The sequence below is a fragment of the Bactrocera neohumeralis genome, chromosome 2, assembly GCF_024586455.1.
Source record: "Bactrocera neohumeralis isolate Rockhampton chromosome 2, APGP_CSIRO_Bneo_wtdbg2-racon-allhic-juicebox.fasta_v2, whole genome shotgun sequence".
In the NCBI taxonomy this organism is placed as follows: Eukaryota; Metazoa; Arthropoda; class Insecta; order Diptera; family Tephritidae; genus Bactrocera; species Bactrocera neohumeralis.
The window spans coordinates 21,566,825-21,592,084 of NC_065919.1; the positions used below are offsets into that span (position 1 = coordinate 21,566,825).

The 25,260-nt window shown below is 35.4% G+C and overlaps 2 protein-coding genes across 5 annotated transcripts; both read left to right on the forward strand.

Moving 5' to 3' along the window:
- On the forward strand, window positions 1-24,886 carry LOC126751452 (RAC serine/threonine-protein kinase). 4 transcript variants are annotated; one of them, XM_050461724.1, is made up of 9 exons: window positions 1-297; window positions 398-682; window positions 17,268-18,715; window positions 18,794-18,959; window positions 20,177-20,374; window positions 20,467-20,856; window positions 20,991-21,224; window positions 21,299-21,445; window positions 22,558-24,886. In XM_050461724.1, the coding sequence occupies exons 3-9, from the start codon at window positions 18,321-18,323 to the stop codon at window positions 22,636-22,638; spliced, it is 1,611 nt and encodes a 536-aa protein (XP_050317681.1). In that variant the 5' UTR covers window positions 1-297; window positions 398-682; window positions 17,268-18,320; the 3' UTR covers window positions 22,639-24,886. The 4 variants fall into 4 exon arrangements, with proteins under 4 accessions (XP_050317681.1, XP_050317680.1, XP_050317679.1 ...); XM_050461723.1 differs by having other exon boundaries at window positions 1-288; XM_050461722.1 differs by having other exon boundaries at window positions 1-74.
- LOC126751222 (probable serine/threonine-protein kinase roco8) lies at window positions 7,098-18,298 on the forward strand. The gene is made up of 3 exons (XM_050461281.1): window positions 7,098-7,170; window positions 17,842-18,219; window positions 18,282-18,298. Exons 1-3 carry the CDS (start codon window positions 7,098-7,100, stop codon window positions 18,296-18,298), a joined length of 468 nt encoding a protein of 155 aa, XP_050317238.1.
- Window positions 24,887-25,260: the final 374 nt, after the last annotated feature.

Below are 25,260 nucleotides of genomic sequence, written 5' to 3' on the forward strand. Positions count from 1 at the left end.
ACGGTGTGTATGCGTAAGCAGTCCCACAGAAATATTCGCGGCGTGGAGAAAAATAAATTTTAACACTTAAAGAGGTGAAAAACGCAGTGTATTTTGAAAATTATGTAAAAAGTTGTACTTGAAACGTGTGTCTGTGTTATATGATATCAATTTGTGTGAAATTAATATGCATTTAGTGGAAATCAATTTCCACAATGCATTGAATCGGTGACCTACGATAGTGTTGGTCTAAAATGGCGTCGAACTTCATGGAAAGTTAAATGGCGTCCCATTAAAAAGAACGGAAAAGTACACATTGTATAAAGCAAGAAGAAAATTCTAATACATAATTTCCACGTTTTTGTGTATTATATTTTGATTTAGTAAAAAGAAAAAGAAAGTTTTTATGGTATTTCAGAATATGGTGCAATATTTGTAAGCAAAAGGTGTAAAAAAGGAAGAGTGAGGAAGGAAGGTGTTACGAGAATTGTAAAAATCAAATGACTCGTCGTAATCACAATCGTTGGCTTCGTCGCAATCGCCACAGTTTATGTATGTGTGTCTCGTACGTTTTTGAAAAACGATGCTTGTAGTAAAAGTGAACAAAAAAGAACAGCGAAAATAAGCTAAGTAATAAGTGAATAACTAAAACGTACATATAAAAGTAGAAAAGGCGACTTGTTAACGTCATCGTGTCATACTGGTAATTGAAATTTCGTATTAAAAATATTTTTATGTACATTTATGTTTTATAAGTGACCGGATGGTAAATTAGTTGTGGTTATCAAAGGCCAGTTAGATTTTATTTTCCCAAATAGCGTAATCATAATGACAACCTTGGGAGTTTTGTTCGATGTTCATGCTGCCAGATCAAATATTCCTACCGAAAATATTTTTAAAAACTACCGAAAGTCCTTACAGGGAAATGTATTGTGAAATTAGATGGTTGAAATTGGATACGACCAATGTCTGGTTAGCATTACTCTGCCAGTTCAGTTGTGGTCACCTTAACCAAGACTCCTTTTGCTGCTAACAAAACATAGAAAAACGGCCTTTTGATATGGTAGTGTGAAAATCTCGCGAGATTTCCGTTTGTACAAAACTGAAAAACAAAAATTGTTTACTTTACATTTAGACGTAACCTGGCAGCACTCTTTTATTTTTTCCATTATTATTATTATTTAATCATGCATCGTAATTTATAAGATTTTTTAACCTACACTAATTTCACTTGTTTTAAAGGAATGTGTGAATGTGTGCATGTTAATGTCGTCTGTTCTCTGTCTGGTGTTTGTTGGTGTTTATCATATTGGTTCGTGCGACCATTCCCACGACTGTCTATGTGTGCCTTTGATTTTGCTTATTTTTTCCTATTTGCCAATTTTTGTACATAGCATATAATTGTTGTTACGAACGCAACAGAAATTTCGTATTTGGTGCGGTGCGGTGTGGTATGTGGGGTGCGGTCGTCAGTAGAGGACAGCTTCACAGGTAGACGATGGTTTATTAAGCAAGGAAAACATTGCAAAATCAAAGAGAAGGGTACGTGGAACCATGTATTGAGACGCTTGAATTTGTATTAAAAATAAAATAATGTGTTGTGTCGCCACCACAGTCGCCGGTTTTTCTATTGCATTTTCTTAATTCAATTTATTTGCTCGAAAATCTAACTAATTGTTTGATTTTATTTGTTAGAATGGATGTCTGCTAAGTGCTGTAGATTGTTGTTCTAAAGCGAATTTTTATTTATTTTTTACACATGTTCAATATATGCAAAGATTTTTTTTTAAACTCATAATATTGTTGTACAAATCTTTAGAAGCGACAGAAACGCGCGCTGAAAAGAAATTTCTGATGAAGTACATTAAGAATTTGAAGCTAATAAATATATATTTTTATGATGCCGCAAAATGAAGAAACAATAAAATATGCAGGCAGTCTAGACTGCAATATAAAATTTTGTATACTGAATTTCTATGTCAGCAAATTTATATTAGGACATGCCAATTTAATACAAAAACATTTTTATATTTTGCTTATTAATATTAATAAATAAAAACATAAAAAATCAAAGTTGAAATTAGAAACAACTAGAAGAAATTTTAACCTCGGCTGAATAGAAACTTAAATACCCCTCCCAGGTCAGCTTGTATGATAGCTACATAACATACATATGTACATACATACATACATATGTACATACATACATACATATGTACATACATATATATGTAGTTGGCCGACCTATACAATTTGTTCCTAGATTGTAGCGAAAGCTTGGATAATAATCTGTACCAAATGTTGTAAAGTTACTTCTCAAATAAAAATGGTTTCCTTAAAGGACTTGAGTTTGATCGGTCAGTATGTACTATATCCGCGTTGAGTATCTTCTTGGAGAGAAAAAAATATGTGCAAATTTCGGATCAGTTCAGGCGGTCAAATCCTCCCAATTGAAAAAGTTGGTCACATCCCTCAATTGTGGCAAATGTATACTTTGAATAAGCAAACATAAAAAAACGCATACGCATATCTAAAAACTGATGGAGTAGTTCATGTATAGGCAGATTGACAGACAGTTGGACATAGCAGTACTTGTTGTGTAAATCTGCCGCCAAAAACAATTAAACGGAGTAAAGATGTGAATCGGAATTTCCTCGTAAAGGCTTAACTATTCTTACAAACGAATTTGGTTTGAATCCTTAATAGGGTAGAAAATTATTGGAATATATTAATGATTATAAATTTAAAAATAGATAATTTTCGCAGGGTTTCATTAAATTTATTTAAACACACTATATTTTTGCAACTAAATTGAATATTTCTGTGATTTGCTATTCACATTTTGCGCTGATTGTTGTTTTCTTGCTTTTCTGCTTTTAATTTGCCCCATTTTTTATTTTTAAAATTTAGTAGCGCGTTATTCATTTGACCTGCAGACGCCCCAGTAGCAAAAAAAAAGTTGTCAAAAATAAAAAAGTAAAAATATCACAACGAATTCCAAACGTATACAACAATGCTGAATGTATTGTACATGCATACAAACCATGTTGCAATGTCGTGGCGAGCAGCTCTTGTGTGTGTTTTTTCTATTGCGGCGCCAATAATACATCTCGCGGTCCGTTTTAGTGCACTTCAATGACTATGTCTATGTCTGTGCATCTGGCGCTCTTTTTTATTTTCATTATTTTTATTTTCTGCAGTCTGTGAAAGTCGAAATTGCTTGACTTGGCCTGGCTGCTTGCTGAATGTTTGGATGATTCGTTCTTTGTTAATGTTAATGGGGGAGCGTCTCGTAAAAATAAGACGAGACATTTTCCTTACTTACCTCCACCACCTCCCAAACTATTTAAGGTCTATCTTTGGTGGTTCCTTCTCATTATTTCAGTATATAAATTGGTATTTTAAAAGTGGGTTTCTCCCCTATGACTGGCTAGCTGGCTGTCGGGCTGGCTTATTGGATGACTGGCTACGTACGGTGTGTCTCATTCGACTGTGCCAGCGCATGGTGAATTGCTAAAAGCACGTCAAAGAATCATGAAGAGTCGCCGCTCTGCGTTTTTGGGTGTTCGCGTGCTATTGTGGCTATTTGAATTGCTGCAAAGAGTCAACCGCCACATGTGTATATATATATATATGTATATATCTTTACACATGGATACAGTGGTGGCCTTATAATTAGAAACGATAAGCTAGAAAAAATCAAATCACTGTATACTTTTTTTAAGACGCGCACTGTAAATTATATGCCCCGTTATTCGTAGTGTAGACTATGAAAGTTATTGTTAAATAAACACGTGACTATTTCCTGATTGGTTATTGAAAAAATTAAAATTATTTCCCGATTTGTGTTTTTTGGCTGGCCACGTAATTAGAAACGCGCAGTTCTTTCTTTAGATTCACAGATTTTTTTGAACTTAGCGATAAGTGAGTATTTATTTTATTTTATTTAAAACGCTTTAACTATTAGAATGGTGCTATCAAAAGGAGGAATTGTCAATGTCAGCTAAGCGCACAAGGGTTTGCTTGCTCCAAAAAATAGTATTTGGAGCTGTTCATTTGTATAAAAAAAAAACAAAGAAATTTGAAACCCCTCCCAGGAAGGCCAGACTTCGAAAAACTACTCCAGCAGAAGACCGGATAATTTGTAGGACGAGCAAAAACAACCCTTTCATGGCTTCGCGTGAAATAAAGGCTGAAGTTGGACAAGAAATTAGTGTAGAAATCTCAGCTCGGACGATAAAAAGGCGTTTACATGAGTCGGGACTTCTTGTATAAAAAAAAATATTAAGAAGCGGTTGCGATTTGCAAAGGAAATGCTGAAGAAAGATCCCCAATATTGGAATAGAGTTCTATGGAGTGACGAATCTAAATTCAATTTATTCCAGTCCGACGGAAAATCGTATGTAAGACGTCCTCCCAACATGGCGCCGAACCCCAGGTACACTGTGAAAACAGTAAACACGCTGGCGGACTTGTTATGGTTTGGGGCGCTTTTCCTCTCGTGGTGTTTTCCCAATTATGCGTGTTCAAGGGATAATGGACCAAAATCAATAAAAAAACATTCTGGAGAATGTAATGGAACCGTATTCCTGTTAGAATATGCCAGTTCATTACATTTTCCAGCACAATAATGACCCAAAACACACTTCAAGGTTAGTGAAAAGCTAGCTTTCGGATAAAAAAAATTGATATTTTGGATTGGCCTCCGCAAAGTCCTGATCTCAATCCAGTTGAAAACGTATGGGCAATTGTGAAACGAGTTTACCGCGAAGGCTAGACAATGTTGGTAAAAATAAGGAGTATCCAACAAAACAGTAAATAATTTAATCAATTTTTTTCAATTTTATATAAATATTTTTAAGTTGTTACTCTCGTTTCTAATTATATGACCAAACTGAATTTGGTGTTCTTGGTGTTTACCTCATTTTCTTAAAAATATAATTAATGTTGTTGTTTTTTTTTATGTAAAACTCAAATAAAATATGTTACTTTGTTGATTCCAATTTACAGTTTTAATGTGGCCATCTAAATTTTTAAAATAAATTAAGAAAACTATATGGAGCAAAGACGTTTCTAATTATAAGACCACTTCTGTATATGGTTAGCAAGTTGCCAATGAGTGCATCCATTGATGCAAATTTACGCTTTGTCAGTCTTTTTATGTTTCGCTTTGACCAGCTCTGCTTTCATTTGCTCTGGTCCGATCTATTCTTGTAGGCATCTTAGTTTGCCGGTGTCTGCAACACCATGTCTTTATAATGTTAAGCACAGTAAAATTGCAGTAAAATAAACAAAAATATGCAGAAGTGCACAAATAAACAACTAAAAGGCCGCAGAGTTTTTCTCATTTACGCTTTATGTTGGCGTTGTTATTGTATGTGAAATAATGTTTTGTTTTTGTTTTTTATATTTTAGTACTGTTGATTGCAAATTTCAGAATTTTACGATGTTTTGACGCGATGCTGATATGCCGGCCGTAGCAATAAATGAAAACCAACTGCGCCTGTAACTAACTTTTCGATTTATTTACGTTTAGTGCTTTAAGTCGACCAATAACAAGTGATTCGTTGTATATTGACTACTCAAGCAGCGGCGGCAGCTGCTGTGTATGTCCTTCTTTAAAATTTCAGAAAATAGCCTTTTTTATTTGCAATAAATATTAACGGGTTTATGTTTGTAATTGCTTTGCCGGCATATCCGGAGACTTAACTTATCTCAATAAAGTTGCCAGACCGAAAAAGTATTATAATTTTTTCAATAATGAGTCTATTAAAATTGTACAAGAAAAATGTGCGAATTGAAAGAAAGAAAGGTTCAAGAAAAATGAAAGTTTCACATGATAGCGAGAAGGCAAAGTACGTTGTAACCATTCTCAAGAAAGATCCCTTCATAACGGAGGACGAAACTTACGTTTTAGTGGACTTTTCTCAGCTACCTGGAAAGGAATTTCATACAGCCGATTCTCGCGGAAATGTTGCTGAAAATTGCAAAGCCAAAGAAAGATGACCAAATTTCTAAGAAATTTCTTGTGTGGCAGGTAATTTGTAGTTGTGGCAAAAGCAGCAGCAATAAACAGGGTATATAATTCTCGATTTCATTAAAAAAAATGAAATAAAATATTTTAGTTTATAAAAATCGAACTACTGGTTTATAAGTTTATATCATTTTTGTTAGGACAATTTTACCCGAAGCAGTCCTTAGTCCATGCAGGAGAGATGCATGCATACATTGAAACTGAAAGAGCTAAACAACTTAGATGTTTCAATTATTTGATTTTTAAACTTACAAAATAAAAGCTCATGTGAAACTCAATTTTACCTTTACTTGGAAACTTTTTAGATGTTAGTGAAGTATATTATATCACTTTTGGAAATTGGGCAAATAAGGAAACGTTGTTGGCAATTCTATGTTTTTTTAATAAATAAAATTATTTAAATACAATATTTTATTTAAATTTAAATAAATTCTTTGTTTAAATTAAATATGCAATTAATTTTCCAATTGAAATATGGCATCACTAAGTTTGAAGTGTTGCTCGCAACATCGACGCTTTTGTTGACGCATTGTTGTTTTGGCTTATGCTGTCAAAACTGCCATTGCCCTACACTGTTGAGGCTTTGTTTATGTTTCTGTTTACTTCGCTCAAGCAATATTTATGATTTTAACTTATGTGGAACTCTTGTACTGATTTCTTTAGACGGGTAAGGGTATTAAAAACTTTGAAACAGGTCGAATTCATTGAAAGTGTTAATGGCCGCATTGGCGCATACGAGTTGAACTTTCCCTTTTTCAGTTCTTGCTCCTTATTCCTTGTTTAAACCAAATATTGTAAACATATATGGCTTATCCCTCTGGGGTCTAAAGTGAAAATTACAGCGTAGAGTATTGTTATTAGAGGAAAAATACTCTTTGCAGCTAAGGGCACTAAGTGCAACCATTGAATTTTGGACCTGAAATCAGTGGTTTATTGTAACTTTTTAAATAACTGGTTCTAATTTGTTTTGGATTTCAAGTAAATTGTGTCGAATTGATTGTTATTCCCACTTTCTTAAAATTTGCTGCTGTTCAAGTTTCATTTGTCATGCAGAAATGCATATTTGTACATACATAGATATAGTATGTCTGAGGAACATGATAATGATGATGATGTTGTGTCTGGTGTGCCATCGGCTGCGTTGTTTGCAAAAGACAGTTTGATTAGCTTTTAATTAGTCGCAATGGTCCCGTGTTGTTGTAATGGAGTGGAGACCGCGTTTCGACTAGTCGCCTTATTAATTGACATTTCTTTGCTGAACTCTTTGTTTTCACACATGGAGTAAGGCATGTGTTTGTATGTACAACATAAACTTCGTAGGAGGCACTAAAGTCATTTATCGATGCTATAATTTAATCTAATAATTATCAATTTAACTCACCGTGTGTTATTTTAGTATTGGCTATACCCATAATTAATGTTAGGAATCTATAAATTGGCTAATGATTAACTTAAAAACCCCCACTGAGCTGTAGTAATAGCCTCGCTACGACGGCAACAACAGCATGCAGTAATTGCAGCGAAGTGATTATTCACAGCAATGTGGTTTCATCCGTGTGTGTCAAGCCACATTTTCAAAAATATTATCAGTGGAATAATTGGCGGATTGAAAGGTTCGTCTGGTGCCCACATTTATATATGTACATACATACATATGTAAGTGTAAATTTCGTTCAGGAATACGACATTTACTTAAATAATCAATAATAACTAACGAAGTTTTTCTAAATCCGATTATGCAGAATCGACTGCGTGGGAACCAATTTTCTATATAATTATTTTTTCGTTAACGTTTTCATGTTGCTGTTGTTGTAACGAGTACCTATACACTCCTTTTGGGAAAGTAAACGGGAAGCCCAGGAAACGAGCTATTGCTCCAAATTTCCAAAGGAGGGAGAGATTGCATAGCTTCAGGTCTTCTATTCATTTTGCCCGCTTATGCTGATTGAAGTCGATATCCCTTTTGCGGAGATCACAGGGATCGACCTGGCGTAAGGTGTCGCGCTTTGCTAAGACTGCTGCTTTTGTCGGGAAGTTATGTCGTAGTTTTTGAATTGTAGGAAAGAACTGAGAAGTAGCAGCACCGATCACGTTACGGAATTGACGTTCGCCAACGAATTCGTTCGTAGGAATAGATAGTGCGTGGCAGGTTGCTCCCAGTAAATTCTGTGAAGCCTTCTTAGTTAGTTTTGTTAAAATTAACGTGGGTGCGGTTGTCCACAGGAATCAAGTCTGGGGTTTCCTGATCGAGATTATTATGGGCAGATGGTCTTATGCGTGAGTTATCAAAGGTCGACAGGTTATGGTTTATCAGACCACTACTAGCTATTGTGATGTCAGGCGAGCTGTTTTAACGGTTATCTAGACCGCGTTAGGATGGTGCGGATTATCTAAGTTGTCGTCGACGCCATCTAACGGGAGGTCCAAGAAACGTGCTGTTTCGACGGGGTCGGACCAAAGGGAAAAGGGTCTCAGATGAGTGGGGTTGGCGGAGCATGCATGGCTGAAGCTAACCCACTTGCTTTACCGAGTCACAAAACTTTTCAAGAACCGTTTTTCGATCCAAAATTTTGCTATTTAACAATTTTTTACCGACTTACGGAAATATCTATCCAAATTAAAAGATTCAAATAGCTAATAACAATTCAAATACCATAATTACACTATCAAATTATAAATTTTGTAATCTTAAAATGAAAAGTCTCGTTAACCTATATTTTTCTCTTTGGTTTTGTGAGCTGGCATTACTCAATTGTGTTCAAGTGCAAAATATCAGCATTTGATGGACAAATCGGCTGGCGCGTCGATCAAACACAAGCCAGTACACTTAGCTACACATATGTAAATGTACATATACATACATACATATGTAGATATGTAAATCCGTACACGGCCGTTGTCGTCAGGGCGTTCTACTTTTGCTTTTGAAAATGCCCCCCTCCACTTCACCAAACCAACATACATACTGCATTGCATTTGTTGTTGTTCTTTTGTACTGTCATCACCTACATTCGAATTACTCGCTGATGACAATTCGCACAACAATGCAATGCAATTCAGGTGCAATCGAAAGCGATTTTCGCGTACGCTTTGCCTCGTGCCACATATTTAACGTGTTTTTGTAATAAACAAAAACAATGACAATTGCTTTGTGCAATGCAGTAACAAAACAACAAACGGCGCGAATTGAGAAGCGATAAATTAAAACAACAAAAATCGCGCGTAGTTTTTACATAAAAAAAAACTTCACCCGCGCTCACCGAGCGGTTCACCGCCTCAACGACTCACCGGCACCAGCGTAAAATGCGGCTGTTGTAAACAAAGTGATTCGACTGTAGTACATACATACATACATTTCGTTGATAAGCAGAGGCACGACGGTGCTGAAGTCGAGGCAACTGCCGAAAATTCACATATCAAATATATAGAGAGTCAGGTGCACCACTGGAAACCAAATGAATAATTACTGAGCTTATGAATTTTCTTATTATATACTACATACATATGTACATCTGTACTTATGTACATATACATATATCGTTTACATTTATTTGCATTTTTCGTTGGGTTCGGGTTGATAAACTATCCTCTATTTATTGTGAAATTGTATACGTTAACGTAGCCAACGCCAACACCAACTGTTATGCCAACAAAAATAACAATTTATAATATAAATAAAACTATTAAGTGTTGACAGTGACGATTTTAGCCATATTTGCAATTATATTTGTTAATTTAATATTTTGTGTTTTACTGATAGTGACGATAAAGACGAAGCGACGAGAACAACCGATCATTTTACTGTCATGCTATGTACATACAAACATACACACAAACCTTAATACACGCGTGTGTACATATTTACTGTAAGAGAATCGGGGCGCCATTAAGGGGTGTATTGTTTCTTATTGCTGTTTTATTGTGATATATGTACATACACTTTGCTTTTGTGATGAATGCTTGTTTTCAAGTTGAGCAAGAAAAGTGCTTTCAGAACATTATTTAGTGGATTTTTGATTTTGAGTATGGTATGGTAATAATTTCACCTACAACCTAAGTTTCTAGGAATCACATTAAATATTAATTATAAAATTTTTGAAATGTTTCCAAAGATTCAGTATTATTTATTTTGTTAAAATATTTATATCCTGAAGAGGGTATATTAAGTTTGCCACGAAGTTTGTAACACCCAGAATGAAGCGTCGGAGACCCTATAAAGTGAATATGTACATATAGAAATGATCACTATGTTGAACTGAGTCGATTTAGCCATGTCCGTCTGTCTGTATATATACGAACTAGTCCCTCAGTTTTTAAGATAACGTTTTGAAATTTTGCAAACGTCATTTTCTCTTCAAGAAGCTGCTCATTTGACGGAACTGTCGATATCGGACCACTATAACATATAGCTGCCATACAAACTGTAGGATCGGAATCAAATGCTTGCATGGGATACTTCCTCCTTTGACGATATATCTTCACGAAATTTGGTATGAGTTATTGTTGATAGAAATAATGTAATATCGGAAGAAATTGTTCAGATCGGCTCACTATAGCATATAGCGGCCATACAAACCGAACGTTCGGAATTCAGGGGCTTGTATGGAAAACTTTCTCATTTGACATTGTATCTTCACGAAATTTGACATGGATTACTGCTTAAGGTAATAATATAATCTCCGATCCGATTGTTCAGATCGGATTACTATAGCATATACACTTGTGCTCATACAATTAAGCCACATAAACGTTATGGTGTACAAATTCATAAAAGTTGAGTTTTATTGATAAATCGAAAAAAAAGTTCACAAAATTAAAAGAAATTGCTTTAACTTTATTGTACTTATAGTTTTTTAAAGGTAAATTTTAATGCAAAAGCAAAAATCTATTTTTTTCTTCATTGGTATGTATTTTTCGTGCTCATATAATTAAGCCACCTTCAAAAATAAGCTGTCAGATAAAAGAATTCGATGTTTTGTTCAAAAAAACTTGCCTTATTTAGACTAATATTTTGTTGGGAATCCCTTTTGCAAAATTACTTCCCTGCAGCGTTGGCTCATTGTACGGACCAGTGTGTTACATTGGTCCGGAGTAATTTTGCTCCATTCTTCTTTTAAAATTTGCCACAATGTAGCCTTATTTGACGGCTTTCTCGCCGCAACTGCCCTTTTAATAATCCCCCATAGATTCTCTATAGGGTTTAAATCCGGGCTTTGGGCAGGCCACTCAAGACACTTGATACGGTTCATCGCAAACCAGTCCTTAACGACCCTGGAGCAGTGCTTTGGGTCGTTATCCTGCTGAAATATCCAAGCTAGTGGTAAATTATCGGCGTAATTTCCATTTAGGTGTTCGGCTAAAATGTCTCTGTACATACTGCCTGTCATTTTGCCCTCAACTTGTACAAGTGGTCCTACTCCGCATGAAGTAAAACACCCCCACACCATGACTGATGATCCACCATGTTTGACAGTTTTTTTGGTATACCGTGGGTTAAGTTCTTGTAGTGGTGGTCGCCTGACATAGGGTCTACCGTCATTCCCAAAGACATTGAATTTAGATTCATCACTCCATACCACTAGATCCCAGAATTTTGAGTCCTTTTGCAGGTGCTCTCTCGCAAACGCTAGCCTTCGTTTGATGTTCCTTTTTGTAACGATCGGTTTTCTTCGTGCAATTCGGCCATTTAAGGAATTTTCCAGTAATCTCCGGCGGACTGTCTGTGCTGATACCCGTACACCATGATTTTGCTCAATTTGAGCTCTAATTTCGCTCGAGGTCAAAAAAGGATCCACCTTGCTCATTCGTACTATCTGCCTGTCGTCGTTAGGAGTTGTCTTTCTGGGTTTTTTACGGGGCAGATTTTCAAAAGACTTATGTTTTTTAAAATATTGTAAAGCATTCTTAACCTTTCCCCTAGAAAAGGTTAAATATTCCACTACTTTCGCAATATTTTTGAACTTTTGGTAACATTCCCATATGACTCTTCTTTCACATGGAACTGTACTCTTGTTTTTACCCATTGTTTAGAAAACTTTCAAAAAACGTTTTTAAATTAAATGGAACCAATAAACGTTTCACTTTTTCAATAATTTTTTTTACACAGACCGTGATTGCAAAGATTTTGTAACACTGGCTTAATTATATGAGCACACGCGACTAGCTCAACTGCGAGTTTATTTTAATTTTTTCGCCAACCACGGTACTTATTTCGGGTTGGGTTTACTTTAGTATCTCATTTTCATTGCTTATTCCTCTTAAATGCGTGCACGGATTTTTTTAAATTTATATAGCACGGATAGCCAATGAATTAAACTTTGGTTTAAATGTAAATTTATTGTTAAATGTTAATTTGTTTTTTAGATATAAGTAAGCAAAAAACGCACATTTTCACATTTGCTCAAACAATGGCTCTCTTCTTTTGAAGTTTTTGTTGCACTGCTTGCAAAAAATTTAACCAATTTAACACACATACATTCTTTGAAATATATTTAATTGAATTAATGATAAATTATGAATTTTAATTTGCAATTTTATGTACAATTTAATAAATAAAACAGCTTTAAATTACGTGTTATACTGTTCCTTTAAATGTAAGCAAAATTACTGAATTTGAACTGTCAAACGACGAAGAAAATAAGCACAAAAGGAAGACAGTAATAACCCAACGAATCAAAATGGTAGGTCTTATATACATTTGGGTTACTTTACATAGGACGTCCATATAACGAAAATTTGGAATAAAAAATCGCGCGATTTTTTATTCCAAATTTTCGCCTGCGGCGCTTGTTTCAATGTAATATATTATACTGAAAATATTATGAAAATTTTGAATAAAAAATCGCGCGATTTTTTATTCCAAATTTTCGCCTGCGGCGCTTGTTTCAATGTAATATATTATACTGAAAATTTTGAATAAAAAATCGCGCGATTTTTTATTCCAAATTTTCGCCTGCGGCGCTTGTTTCAATGTAATATATTATATTGAAAATCGCGCGATTTTTTATTCAAAATTTTCGTTATATGGACGTAATATATTGCCCACTTTTCAGGGTCTTGTATAAATGGTTGGTTGGGTTATCTTGGTATTACCGTACATATGTATCAATTTTTAATTTTCAGTGTTTTTATTATTTAAATAAAGTGGATTTCCACTTTAATTCATTGAAATAATAAAAATAATAAACATAGAGTCACTCTATGCGTAAAAATACATACATTTTATAATAATTAGTGAAAATTGTATGGAAAAACTGCGATTTTACACCATTTTCAGGAGGCTGCCCTGGAGCCCCCCGTGGTCCTAGGGGGGGAAGGGTGCTATTATTCAAAAGCTCCATTCATTACCTTTCAAATGAGGGGGGTACCAAGCCCCCAGCCCCCTCCCCCTTTGCGCAAAACCTCTTCAAAATGAGATACTAAACTAAACATTCCCCCTTATTTCTGTGAATATGATCTTAACAACTTCTCAACATATAGCGGAACTTTTTTGCATACCGTTATACAAATGAAAAGCTAATACGGTGAATTTATTTTCAGAAACATAGTTTTGCTATGCAGTGGCTTAATTATGTGAGCACAAGTGTACATGGATTCCAGAACAAACTGAAGACATATGTAATTATTAAAAGAAATGTACCTGTGAAGGGTATATTAGTTTCAGTGCAGCCGAAGTTAACGTTTTTTCTTGTTTTTTTTTTTTTACTGAGATCATTTACTTCATTAATTTTCAGTCTTATAAGGTACACATAAGGACATAAGCACCGACTGAGCACACTGCAGTACGTCATTTCGGCATGCTTCTTTCTAAGGTTAAGAACAACAGCCAGGTATAACGGAATGAACTCGGTTTTTTTATTTGGTCATAGGCTGATAACTCGACAATATTCAATAAAATAAGCTGAGAAATGTTTTGTTCCATTACTACAATAACCGAATTAAAGAGCTTTTCTTTCTCAACAAAAATACACACATCTGAACCAAGTTTTTATTTCAAAGCTTAATATGAAAAAAACCAAAAACTTTTTGAAATTACTTTTACATTTAAATCGAAAGAGTTTAACTTGCATTGTCTAACTACTTCCTAAAAGTGCATTCCCGTATGATCAATTCTGCGCACTGTTTACGACACAGGTATACAACAGAAAGCAGTATATACTTCCATACATATTGGTTGATACGCATTTAATTTGAGTATGATGACAACAACACACTCACAGTTGTTTTGAATGAACAATTTGAAAAACTAAACGAATAAATAAAAAACAGTTATATACATACGTGTGGAAATTTTCGTTTTATTTGCTGTCAACGTAACGAGAGCTAATGACGAGCTGCACGCGCATGAAATGCATAAGAGTACATACTATATCTACACATTAATATGCGTCGCTCAATATTGGTGCATTTGCATCAGTATGCACTTTTTAATTGTGCCCATATGCGACAGGTGTTTTATAGGAATTCAAACTATGAATTTTTCTATGATAGCGTTTCTGTAAAGCCATACAATAATAACTTTAATTAAATATGTATGCAATTTGTGTCTATCATAATGTAGTTCGGAGAAGACGTTATGAAGGTGTAAATGGTGTCAAGTGGTCACTTTCACTATAAATGTATGAAATAATATTTCATTTAAACTTATTTTTATAAATATTACATAGTTTTCATTCAGGGAAAACGATAACATCAACTATAGCATAATAAACAATATATCGAAATGTTTCGACTTCTTAAATAATAATAATTTGAAGCACCCTGTTTACATTTAACATCCTCATTTTCTTTGTTTCCTTAACAATTAAAACAAAACTCGCTCTGTATGTACAAAAGAAATGAACTCTTTCTTAAAACTGTTCCATGAATCAGATTTGATACAGTTTTACCTAAAACTAATCCCATAGAACACAAATTATTTGCATTGTGCAAAAATTACTGGTTGTGTGTGTAGAAAATTTGGCACTAGCTCTTGACCTTTCTTTGAAGGTCGCTAGCCACTGGACAGCAACGAAGGATACCATAAATTGGTTAACATTTAACTACACTAACTATTTTCGTTGACTTTCTTCGCATGAAAGGATGTCTTTGCAAATTCGTAGAACAATAACTCATCGCGGGTGGTGCCGCATGTTGAATGGTTTGCTCTGCATTATGCTTTGTTTAGAATTTAAAGTTACACTTTCTAGCTTGTGGGCGTGTTTGCTTTAATTGTTTTGTACTTTATTTTTATAAAAAGAGCTCGTACTACATAAGTGGGTTGATTTCCATTTTAGATTTCTATTTAATCCTAAATTCAATCCATTTTTATGCAAACATACGATTATTATCCGGCCAAGAACTGCCAACTCGGCACCATTCTTTGAAAATACTTCCAGAATATTTTCTGCCGCTACAACAACAACAGTGGCAAATTTACGAGTAATAACATATTTTTAATATTATATTCAATGATTATGAAATCAATAACATTTGCAGAAAGTAGACTTCAGTGACAATTATACAAATTTTCACAAATAGTGAATATACACATTGAGAATTAATATGCAAATTTTTTCAAAAATTGTTCTCACAAATTAGCATGAAAAAACCGACTAAGTTTTTCGCAATAAATAAACGAACGTTAAATTCACGGTATCATGTTGACACTCCGCCCAGATTTCTCAGCGTTTTTTCTTTTAACCTCTCGTGGTGTAAGTAAACTTTGGACTATTCTCAAGGCCTTGTCTTATCCGATGAGACATGAGGACCGAGTTGAAATTCAGTTCGATGGCCATGCCTCCTCGGACCCGAACTGGCTGCGAAAATGCCAAGAGATTGCGCGCCATTTACTTTCACCCTCGGCCTTCGGCCTCCGGCCACTAACACGCTCAGGATCATAACCCTTAGTCAGTAGAATTCTCTTTCTGTGCTTCGATAGAAATAAGGGCGGACAAGATAAAATATTTTTCACACGTCGGCATTTTGGTTTGTCGGTATTTTGATTTAGCTGCATATTTAAATTTTGTCAGTATTTTGATGTGTCGGCATTTTGAACTTCGGTATTTTAAGTGTATCCCGCACAGCACTTTGCATCATTAACACCCAGATAGTCTAAACCGAAAGGCACCCTGTGAAAGGACGATTCCCGTAGTATTGGACTTGTCAAAAGCTTTAGACATGGTCAACTACATAACGCTACTTGAGAACATAGAACCATCCACGCACTCTCGACTGCAGGAGAGGTGAATCATGAACTACCTGAATGATCGGCAATCATCCGTACTGTTTCGAAATCAAAACTTCAACTAAGAAAAATTAGAGAGAGGGCTGTTGATGTTGTTGTAGGGCAGAAAACATTTCTGAAGTAATTTCGAGAAATGGTGCCGAATTGACAGCCATTGTACGAGTACTCTTTTATGCTATAAGAAATTGACCTGTGGAGGGTATTTTAGCTTCAGTGCAGCCTAAGTAAATGTTCTTCTTATTTTATTTTAATTTTGCATGGAATAAATACAACTAAGCCAAACTAAAATAAAAAATGTGGAGAAAATTAATCAAAATATTCTGTGGTTTTTACAATGAAAACACATAAACGATAAAACCGATATCGTTTTGCGGTTGCATTCAATGCTCACCAAAGCAAAGGGCGGGCAATATAGCGATGATGAAATTGTTATTGCGCGAATGGGGTGTTAGCTGCAGATGTGGCACTACAGTCGCCAGCGATCGCATCCGATCAGCGGCGTTTTATGACTCTTCTTGACGCATAGTGGCTTTATGGCGGCTGACTTTTGGCGACTGGTGGTGACGGCCATTTGGTATTTTGTTTGTTTGACTGCTGATGCATATACATAAGAGTATATGTACATATGTATGCATCAGGTATTAGTGGTGGCGTGCGGGGGCATTCTTGCTACGACGAGTTATTTTGCGCCATGAATCATTTGCGACATTTTAGACTTAACGCGTTGCGCATGGTAATGTGTGTGTGCTTGACTTATGAGCCGTTTTAAAATTGTTCTTGCTGCTGTTGTAGTTCACTGTTTGCCATTGTGATGTGCGCGAGGTGGGCAGGTACATATACACGTAAGTGTGTTCGCACATACTCGTACACGCTCACGTTTTAAGCGGCAACGGTAGTAGTGTTTGTTTGTTTGTTGTTGTTGTTGTTGGTATTTGCTGACTTTTCTGTAGTATGTAATTTAATTTTGTTTACCTTTTTGGTAGCGTGACAGACTCTTCAACTAATAATGTTTCTTCACTTCCATTTCAGAGACCGAAGTGCACTGAACGAACAAACGTACGGGCGCTTCATATGACTCGCCTAGTAGTTGCCGTATATAACTACATGCATATTTGCATATCTATAATTGTTTTGGAAGAATACTAACTCTGAAGAAGTGTAACATAATTAAAAATTAAATCAAGAAAATAAAACAACATTGAGACGAGGATCGGGATTTTTGCGATCAAGTTGAGAAAAAGACAAGTCCCAGCAATTGAACAGTGTCTGTGGAAAATTTCTACGCATCTATTGTTGTTGTGATAATAAAGCACAAATAAGTCAGTGAGTGAGGTCAGAGCGCGTTTACAAGCTGTGCTTGTTTACATTGCGGTGTCGGTGTCGTTCTCTTCGCTAAAGTTTTCGCCACTTTTACATTCACCGCATCGTCGTATCAACGCTGTTTGTTGTTATTCTGCGTTTGTTTTTTTTTCTTCTTTTTTTTGTATTGCATTCCGTTTTGTTCCATTGTCGCTTTGGATGCCAACATAATCATTTGTGTGATAAGTCAACGCGTTGTTATCAATTTTGTTTTTTTTTTTGTGATTTGTGTTTATTGGAAAAGGCCTCACCACGAATTACCTGACGTTCTCTTCGTCGCGGCGGTCAACTGTAGTCGCAACAAGTGGTGGTAAAACACCAGCCGCCAGCACTACAGCGCTCGCCACATCAGCAGGATCTGTTTCTGCTTCATCGAGTGTTTCGTCGTCCTCGTCAGCGCTTGGATTGCTGAGTTCGAGTTTCGTCGCCACATTCTCAAATCCCTTCAGTAGCAGTAGTAGTAGTAATAACAGTAATAACAATAGTAATAGTAACAACACTGCCGCCTACGCGAACATAGAAGACCCGGCATTAATAAGAGGAGCAGCAAACTCTGCTTTGCCGCCAACATCGTACTACACAAAACCGCAACAACAGCAGCAACAACAACAACAACAACAAAGTTATCAGCAGCAAACACAAAATCGTTCGTCAACTGCTACAACAACGAGTACTTATTTTCAGCACACGCCAAACAGTAGTGGCAGCATACAACGTGCAACAATGGCTGCTAGTGGCACAGCTGCACCGAATAGCAGCAGCAGTACAGCTGCGCTTGGCCTATCGCCCACATATGAACCGCTTGGCGGTGGTCCACACGCTACCATCGTTAAGGAGGGTTGGTTACAGAAGCGTGGCGAACACATAAAAACCTGGCGTTCACGTTATTTTATACTGCGCGATGACGGCACCTTGATGGGCTATAAAAGTCCGCCGGTGAATAATGCACCCGCTGATCCATTAAATAATTTCACAGTACGCGGTTGTCAAATTATGACAGTCGATCGACCCAAACCGTTCACTTTTATTATACGCGGTCTACAATGGACCAATGTTATCGAGCGTACATTTTGTGTGGAAAGAGAGATCGAACGGCAACAGTGGACCGATGCCATCAGGTGTGTACAGCAACTCGATTGCTATGCTTCTATACTTATAGTGTCTAATATTTATTATTTACTTATTCCTATCTACAGAAATGTAGCGAGTCGCTTGAGTGAGCTGGGCGAAACGGCCATGTCACCCTCGACCTCAACAGACATGTCTGATGTGGATATGGCATCTATTGCCGAAGTGGAACTGCGTAACAGTTTTTCAGTGCAGGGCACAACGAAACGCAGTAGTGGCGGCGTTAAAAAAGTCGTAAGTATTACAAAACTATACACACACACATATTTGGTTAAAATGGTTTAAGTGACATGACATGGCATCAGTCAAAATCTAGCTTTTGTATGGAAAGCGTTTTTATTTATCAAGACGTTTTTTTCCCAAAATTTTGCTCGATTTATTTTCCAAGTCAATGTTAGAATCTCCAAACTAAGTGTTAAGGTCGGTTATAATCAAAGGTTAGGTTATAATTAAAATCAAGCTTTTGTATGGAAAACATTTTTTATTTGGGAAGGGTATTAATATTTCGGTGCAACCCAAGTTAACGGTTCTTGTTCTAGTTACAAAATTATTTTTGGTAAAAATTGCAATTGCAAGCATTTTTTTTTACTGATTTCACGATGTTATTCGGGACTAGTCAGTAAAAACATTGCCGTAATTACTTTTTTTTTATTATTTTCACGGTATTATGTCGAGTCAGTAGAAATGTTTTGCGTCATTGTTTTCACGATATTAAGTCGAGTCAGGTGAAATGTTTTGCGTCATGAACGTTTTATTGTCAACTCGTTACAACGTTGTTGCCTTTTTTGTTATCGACATTTGCTGATTATTTTAATAAAATACATTCTTTGATGTAAAATAAAATAATGAAAATAGGTATTTGCTTATAACGGAGTTTAAAAAGTTGCAAAATTAAATCTTTTACAATTTAGCTTCATATTTAGCGTCAAACATAACCTCAATATTGTTATCGTATGGGTATCTGCTTATAATGCAGTTTAAAAAGTTACAAAATTAAATCTTTTACAATTATGTGAAGCTTCAAATATAACTTCAATGTTGTTACCTTAGTATATTTTAATATGAAGCGCAACACTATAAAATTGCGATTACGAATGTGACATATTACAATGTTTATGTTATGATTTATGCTTTTCTACACTTTCCGGCTGAACAGTCTCGAGTTGGTTGAATTTTGCGGTTATAAAAACAAATAATTTGATAAATTTTGCGAACCAATTTGTGTGTAGTATATATGTATGTAAGTTAAGACAAACCGTTGGAAAGGTTCAGATTAAAATGATTTAATTTTTATGTCTAAATACAACTGACTATATTCTCTTTGAACTTGATAAAAATCAAAGAGAGAAGAGTAATGGTTTGTCTTTATATACATACATATTTTCTAATTTTATTTTTATTTTTACATACAATTTCTAAAAACCCAATCCATTTTCTTTGCTTTCTTGCAGACGCTTGAAAATTTCGAGTTTATAAAAGTGTTAGGCAAAGGCACATTTGGCAAAGTAATTCTGTGTCGTGAGAAGGCCACTGCAAAGCTGTATGCAATTAAAATTCTCAAAAAAGAAGTTATCATACAAAAAGATGAGATCGCGCACACCATCACCGAGAGTCGTGTGCTGCAAACTACGAATCATCCCTTCCTAATTGTAAGTTGGCACGACAGGCCCGAGTTATTACAAATAAGAAAATTCTAATATAATGAATTATATTTTCTTCTTCTTCTTCCATTTATTTGCAGTCACTTAAATATTCATTTCAAACAAACGATCGTCTGTGTTTTGTGATGCAATACGTAAATGGCGGTGAATTATTCTTTCACTTGAGCCGTGAACGTATTTTCAGCGAGGATCGTACGCGATTCTATGGTGCTGAAATAATTTCCGCCTTGGGTTACCTGCACTCGCAAGGCATTATATATCGTGATTTAAAGTTGGAAAATTTATTGCTAGACAAAGATGGACACATTAAAATCGCTGACTTTGGGCTGTGTAAAGAGGATATCACATATGGTCGTACAACGAAGACGTTTTGCGGTACACCCGAATATCTGGCGCCTGAAGTATTAGAGGACAACGATTACGGGCATGCAGTCGATTGGTGGGGCACCGGTGTCGTCATGTATGAGATGGTGCGTACGCATATTTGTCGGCGTAAAATATTTCAATTTTATTTTTTTTTTGTTTTAAATTTTCAAATTTTGTAACATTTAAAAATCTATTTTTCTTTTTAATCCGAACTTTTATATTTTTTGTCTTTGCACAGATATGTGGACGTCTTCCTTTCTTTAATCAAGATCATGATGTACTCTTCACACTTATCTTAATGGAGGAGGTGAGATTCCCCCGCACAATTTCTGATGAGGCGCGCAGTTTACTTGCCGGACTTTTGGCTAAGGATCCACGTCAACGTTTAGGCGGTGGACAAGATGATGTCAAAGAGATACAAGCACATCCCTTCTTTGCGAGTATTAATTGGACGGATTTAGTGAATAAGAGGGTATGTTGTTGTGGCGTTGCACATTTTTTTACACAGCAATGTATATTAATTATATTTTGTTCAACTTCTTGCAGATAACACCGCCTTTTAAACCACAAGTAGTGTCCGATACAGATACACGTTACTTCGATACAGAGTTCACGGGTGAAAGTGTGGAATTGACGCCGCCAGATCCTGCTGGTACATTGGGTTCCATAGCAGAAGAGCCACTTTTCGCGCAGGTGAGTTGTAGGCAAAGTGAAATATTAGAAATTTTCGTGAATGCAACTTAAAAATTTGCATTGAAACCGTTACTGTAAATTAAAGTAGTTTCGGTTAGTTTCTCAAATTTTTAAGATGGCCAAGTAGGTCAATTAAATAATTCGTAAATAAACCACTTATAACCTAAACATCACGATCTTCACTGACTACCCATTCTTGCGGACGTAATCGTCCCAGATGGAATAAGCTTGCTTGTTAAAGCACCTGGCTTGACGGGTGCAAGCTATACTTGAAAGAGTGGTTCCACTACTAATACCTGAGAACGACAGCCGGTTCAACCAGGATTTTATCCGGCCATGAGCTGTTTTTTCGGTGATCTAAAAGAAAAAAAAACCTGCCAACTTAGGGGTGACATATCGTGCGATAACTCTCTTTCGTACACTTGAGGCTCATCCTGTCGCTGGCCACTCTTCAAATACCCGATGTGTGGAAAGTCGGAATAGTGGTTTCACAACTGAAATCTGAGAAGCTTGTCAACTTATCGTCTGATAACTCTCCTTTAGTTTCAGACACTTAAGGCCTTGCTACTCCCGATGTTCACTCAACACCTGAGTCTAGCAAATCGACAACAAGACTTCCGCAAAGTGCACAGTACCACGACAGCGCGCAGCTACTACATAAACGCCCAGATAGTTCAGAGCCTAAATCAAAAGCCAACCTGTGAGATTTCGATGATCCCACGAATCCCACTACAGTCGGGTCCAAGTAACCGGAACGGATCCGGTTTTTTATTCAGCCAATAACTGACAACTCGGCACTATGCCTCGAATTTACTTTAGGAAAGTTTTTTGTCGCTACAACAATAACTGTATAATCTCCGAATAATTTTTTCAGATACGATCGCTGTAGCTTAAAGCTGCCCTACAAACCTATCGATCAAAATCTAGTTCTCGTGCAGAAACTTCTTATAATTGTAAAGCGCAATCCCGTTACCCCGTTTAACATTTTAGTGTTCGTGTTTTAAAACGGCGAATGTTTAAAAAAATCAACTCGTGCTAAGCCAAATTTTATTCATTGATATATATTATATAAATAATTAAATAAATATCTGTCATATTTTCCACACCAACAGTTCAGCTACCAGGACATGGCATCCACATTAGGTAATTCATCGCACATCAGCAGCTCGGCTGGTCTTGCATCGATGCAATAGAATCGAATAAAATGCGTATGACGTTATAATCGCCAGCGTCGTTACCAATTTGTTGATCGTCCTTATGATCATTACTGCCATCATTGTCATCAGCATCATCGTCATCCATATTTTGAGAAGCAACAACTACAACAACAACAACACCAAATGCAAAATAACAAACCAACAAGCAAAGCAAGTGAAGCAGCCACAATTGCTGTTGAAAGCAAATTCCCTAACGTCGATGCTGCCGCAAGCCAAGTCACCGCCACAGCGCGCACACCAACACCACACGAAGGACAAAAACAATATTGTTTTGGTCTTATCAAAATTGTAGCGCTCGCTTAGTTTGCGCGCTGCAGCAACTTTTCTACTACTAAGGCAACATGAAATAATTGCATGATAACGGACTACAACAACGCGATGTGTATATGCACTTGTCAAATGCGTCTGAGCGTCCACCGACCGATGATTCATGGGTCGCATTTTCATTGTACTGAAAGCGTGTGTATTTTTTACGTTTCTCACTGGCGCTGCGTAGTTGCGGCGGTGACTGCAGCAGTTCTTGAGATACTCACTGTGACAGCAACAACAACAACAACAAACAGACAAAGTAAACAAACAAAAAATATATAGCAATGGCAGTAGTGGACGTAATGGCGCGCACAGCCGCATCAGCGAAATGAACAGCAGAAACAACATGATAAAGAACAGTTTATATAATTATAATACAATTTAAAAGTAAAAGTAATAAATAAAAAGTTTAAATCGCTAATATACATATACATACATCATATATTATATACATATATAAATATAATTATAATATAATGAACGGCAACAATTACTGCTACAACTACCAATATTAGTACATATTGCAACTACAACTACTACTATTAAATACAAAATAAATAAAAGTAATACAATTAAAAGCAAACATACAAACCAATAAATAAACATAATTTATTTTTTACACTACAGTTACGATTGCAACTACAATAATAATAACTGAAAATAAAATTACAAGAAAAATACACAAGAAACAACAAGCGATAATATAATAAGTGCATACATACTACAATTTATTATTATATACATATATACAAGAAATAAATAATAAAAATGAAACTAAAAAAGGTAATAAATTAAAAAATAAAAATAAAATAAAATTGATAACTGCGAAAATGGTTAAAGTTAGTTATAAACAAATTATATATACATACATACATACTACTATTATAAAAATATAAATGAAACAATTTAAATAAAATAACTAGTTAATTTAAAGACTCTTTCTGTGCTGCACTGCTATTATTTCTGTTTTCTCAAAATAATTATGCAACTAATGTACAAAACCCAAAACAGCAACAACCACAAAATTTAACTAAACACACATAAATACACACATAAAAATATATATGTATCTACATGCGCGCATACTTTTGTAAACTCTGCAATTTTTTGTTTGTTTTGATTGTCGCAAAAACTTTTTTCTTTATACTTTTACATTAAAAACCGTTAAACCGTTGTGCTGTGCGTTTGAAATTAATGATTTATAGACGATTTTTATGTTTTTTACACAACATTTTTCCATATTCAGTTACTTTGTAACATTTATGTATGTGAGTATACACACACACACACAGACAAAAAATAAGCAAAAAACCAAACGTAAACAAAAAGCAAAAGCAGTTATCTATAAAGTTGCCAAGGCAGTAGAAAAAAGAAACGAAAAGTTAATAATAAAGGATGCTACTACAAAAATATGTAAATTATTTCAAAATTTGCTAAACATTTTTGTAATATTTAAAGCAACACAAAAACAAAGCACTCGAAATGGCCGACACCAAAAACAATGCTGGAGCATCAATTTTTTGCAGCGTTGCAACGTGATATTTTAAAAGCTGAATGCGTTCCAATGCCTGTTTGGGATGAGCAACTTTCTTTGCATTTGACGCCGAATTCAGTTTAGCGCGGCAATGAGTGGATATTACAGCGCTGCTGTGGTCGTGGGCCATTGCAAGCATATACCGTTAGTACGATACAATGATACAAAAACAAAGAAAAGAAAAAAAAAACATTTTTTTTAGCAAACGTAATGTACAAACAGCGAAAATATATAATTTACTGCGACCATGCCACAAGCATAGTTAAATATCAACTAGCGTAAATAGGTTATCAATTGTGTAATTTGTTTGATTCAAGAAAAGAAAATACAATAATAAAATGTGAAAAAAACTCCCGAACAACACAAATGTTGAAACATTCACCAGTTGTAAATGTTATTTGTTTGTTTTCCTCATGCTCATTTCACCATTTAACCACATACACAGTACAACCATATATACATACATACATACATACATATAATATACCGCCAGTTGTCGTTATTAGTTTCAATTATTATATTTTTTGGATTTCGGAAATATTTGTTTTATTACTGCGTTGTTGTGCGCTCTACAACAAACATTTAAAATAAAATGTTCACAAACTAAATTTTTTATGTCTAAAAATTCTAATCTCAAAATCATCCCACACAATTCGAAATTTTAAAGCGGTTTTTAGTGGCATCGATATAAAACTTCTTTTGTTTATTTCTGATTTTCAACAGCCAAAAAGTTGATTGAGGTTATGTTAACCCCA

What these genes read in the sequence shown, in the direction of transcription:
- LOC126751222 (XM_050461281.1), top strand. Translation starts at nt 7,098, where the DNA reads ATGTCTGAGGAACATGATAATGATGATGATGTTGTGTCTGGTGTGCCA. An exon ending in TGCGTTGTTTGCAAAAGACA is followed by an intron (nt 7,171 to 17,841) that starts GTTTGATTAGCT and finishes TTATTGGAAAAG; the next exon opens with GCCTCACCACGAATTACCTG.
- LOC126751452 (XM_050461724.1), top strand. Translation starts at nt 18,321, where the DNA reads ATGGCTGCTAGTGGCACAGCTGCACCGAATAGCAGCAGCAGTACAGCT. An exon ending in CAGTGGACCGATGCCATCAG is followed by an intron (nt 18,716 to 18,793) that starts GTGTGTACAGCA and finishes TCCTATCTACAG; the next exon opens with AAATGTAGCGAGTCGCTTGA. An exon ending in GTGTCGTCATGTATGAGATG is followed by an intron (nt 20,857 to 20,990) that starts GTGCGTACGCAT and finishes GTCTTTGCACAG; the next exon opens with ATATGTGGACGTCTTCCTTT.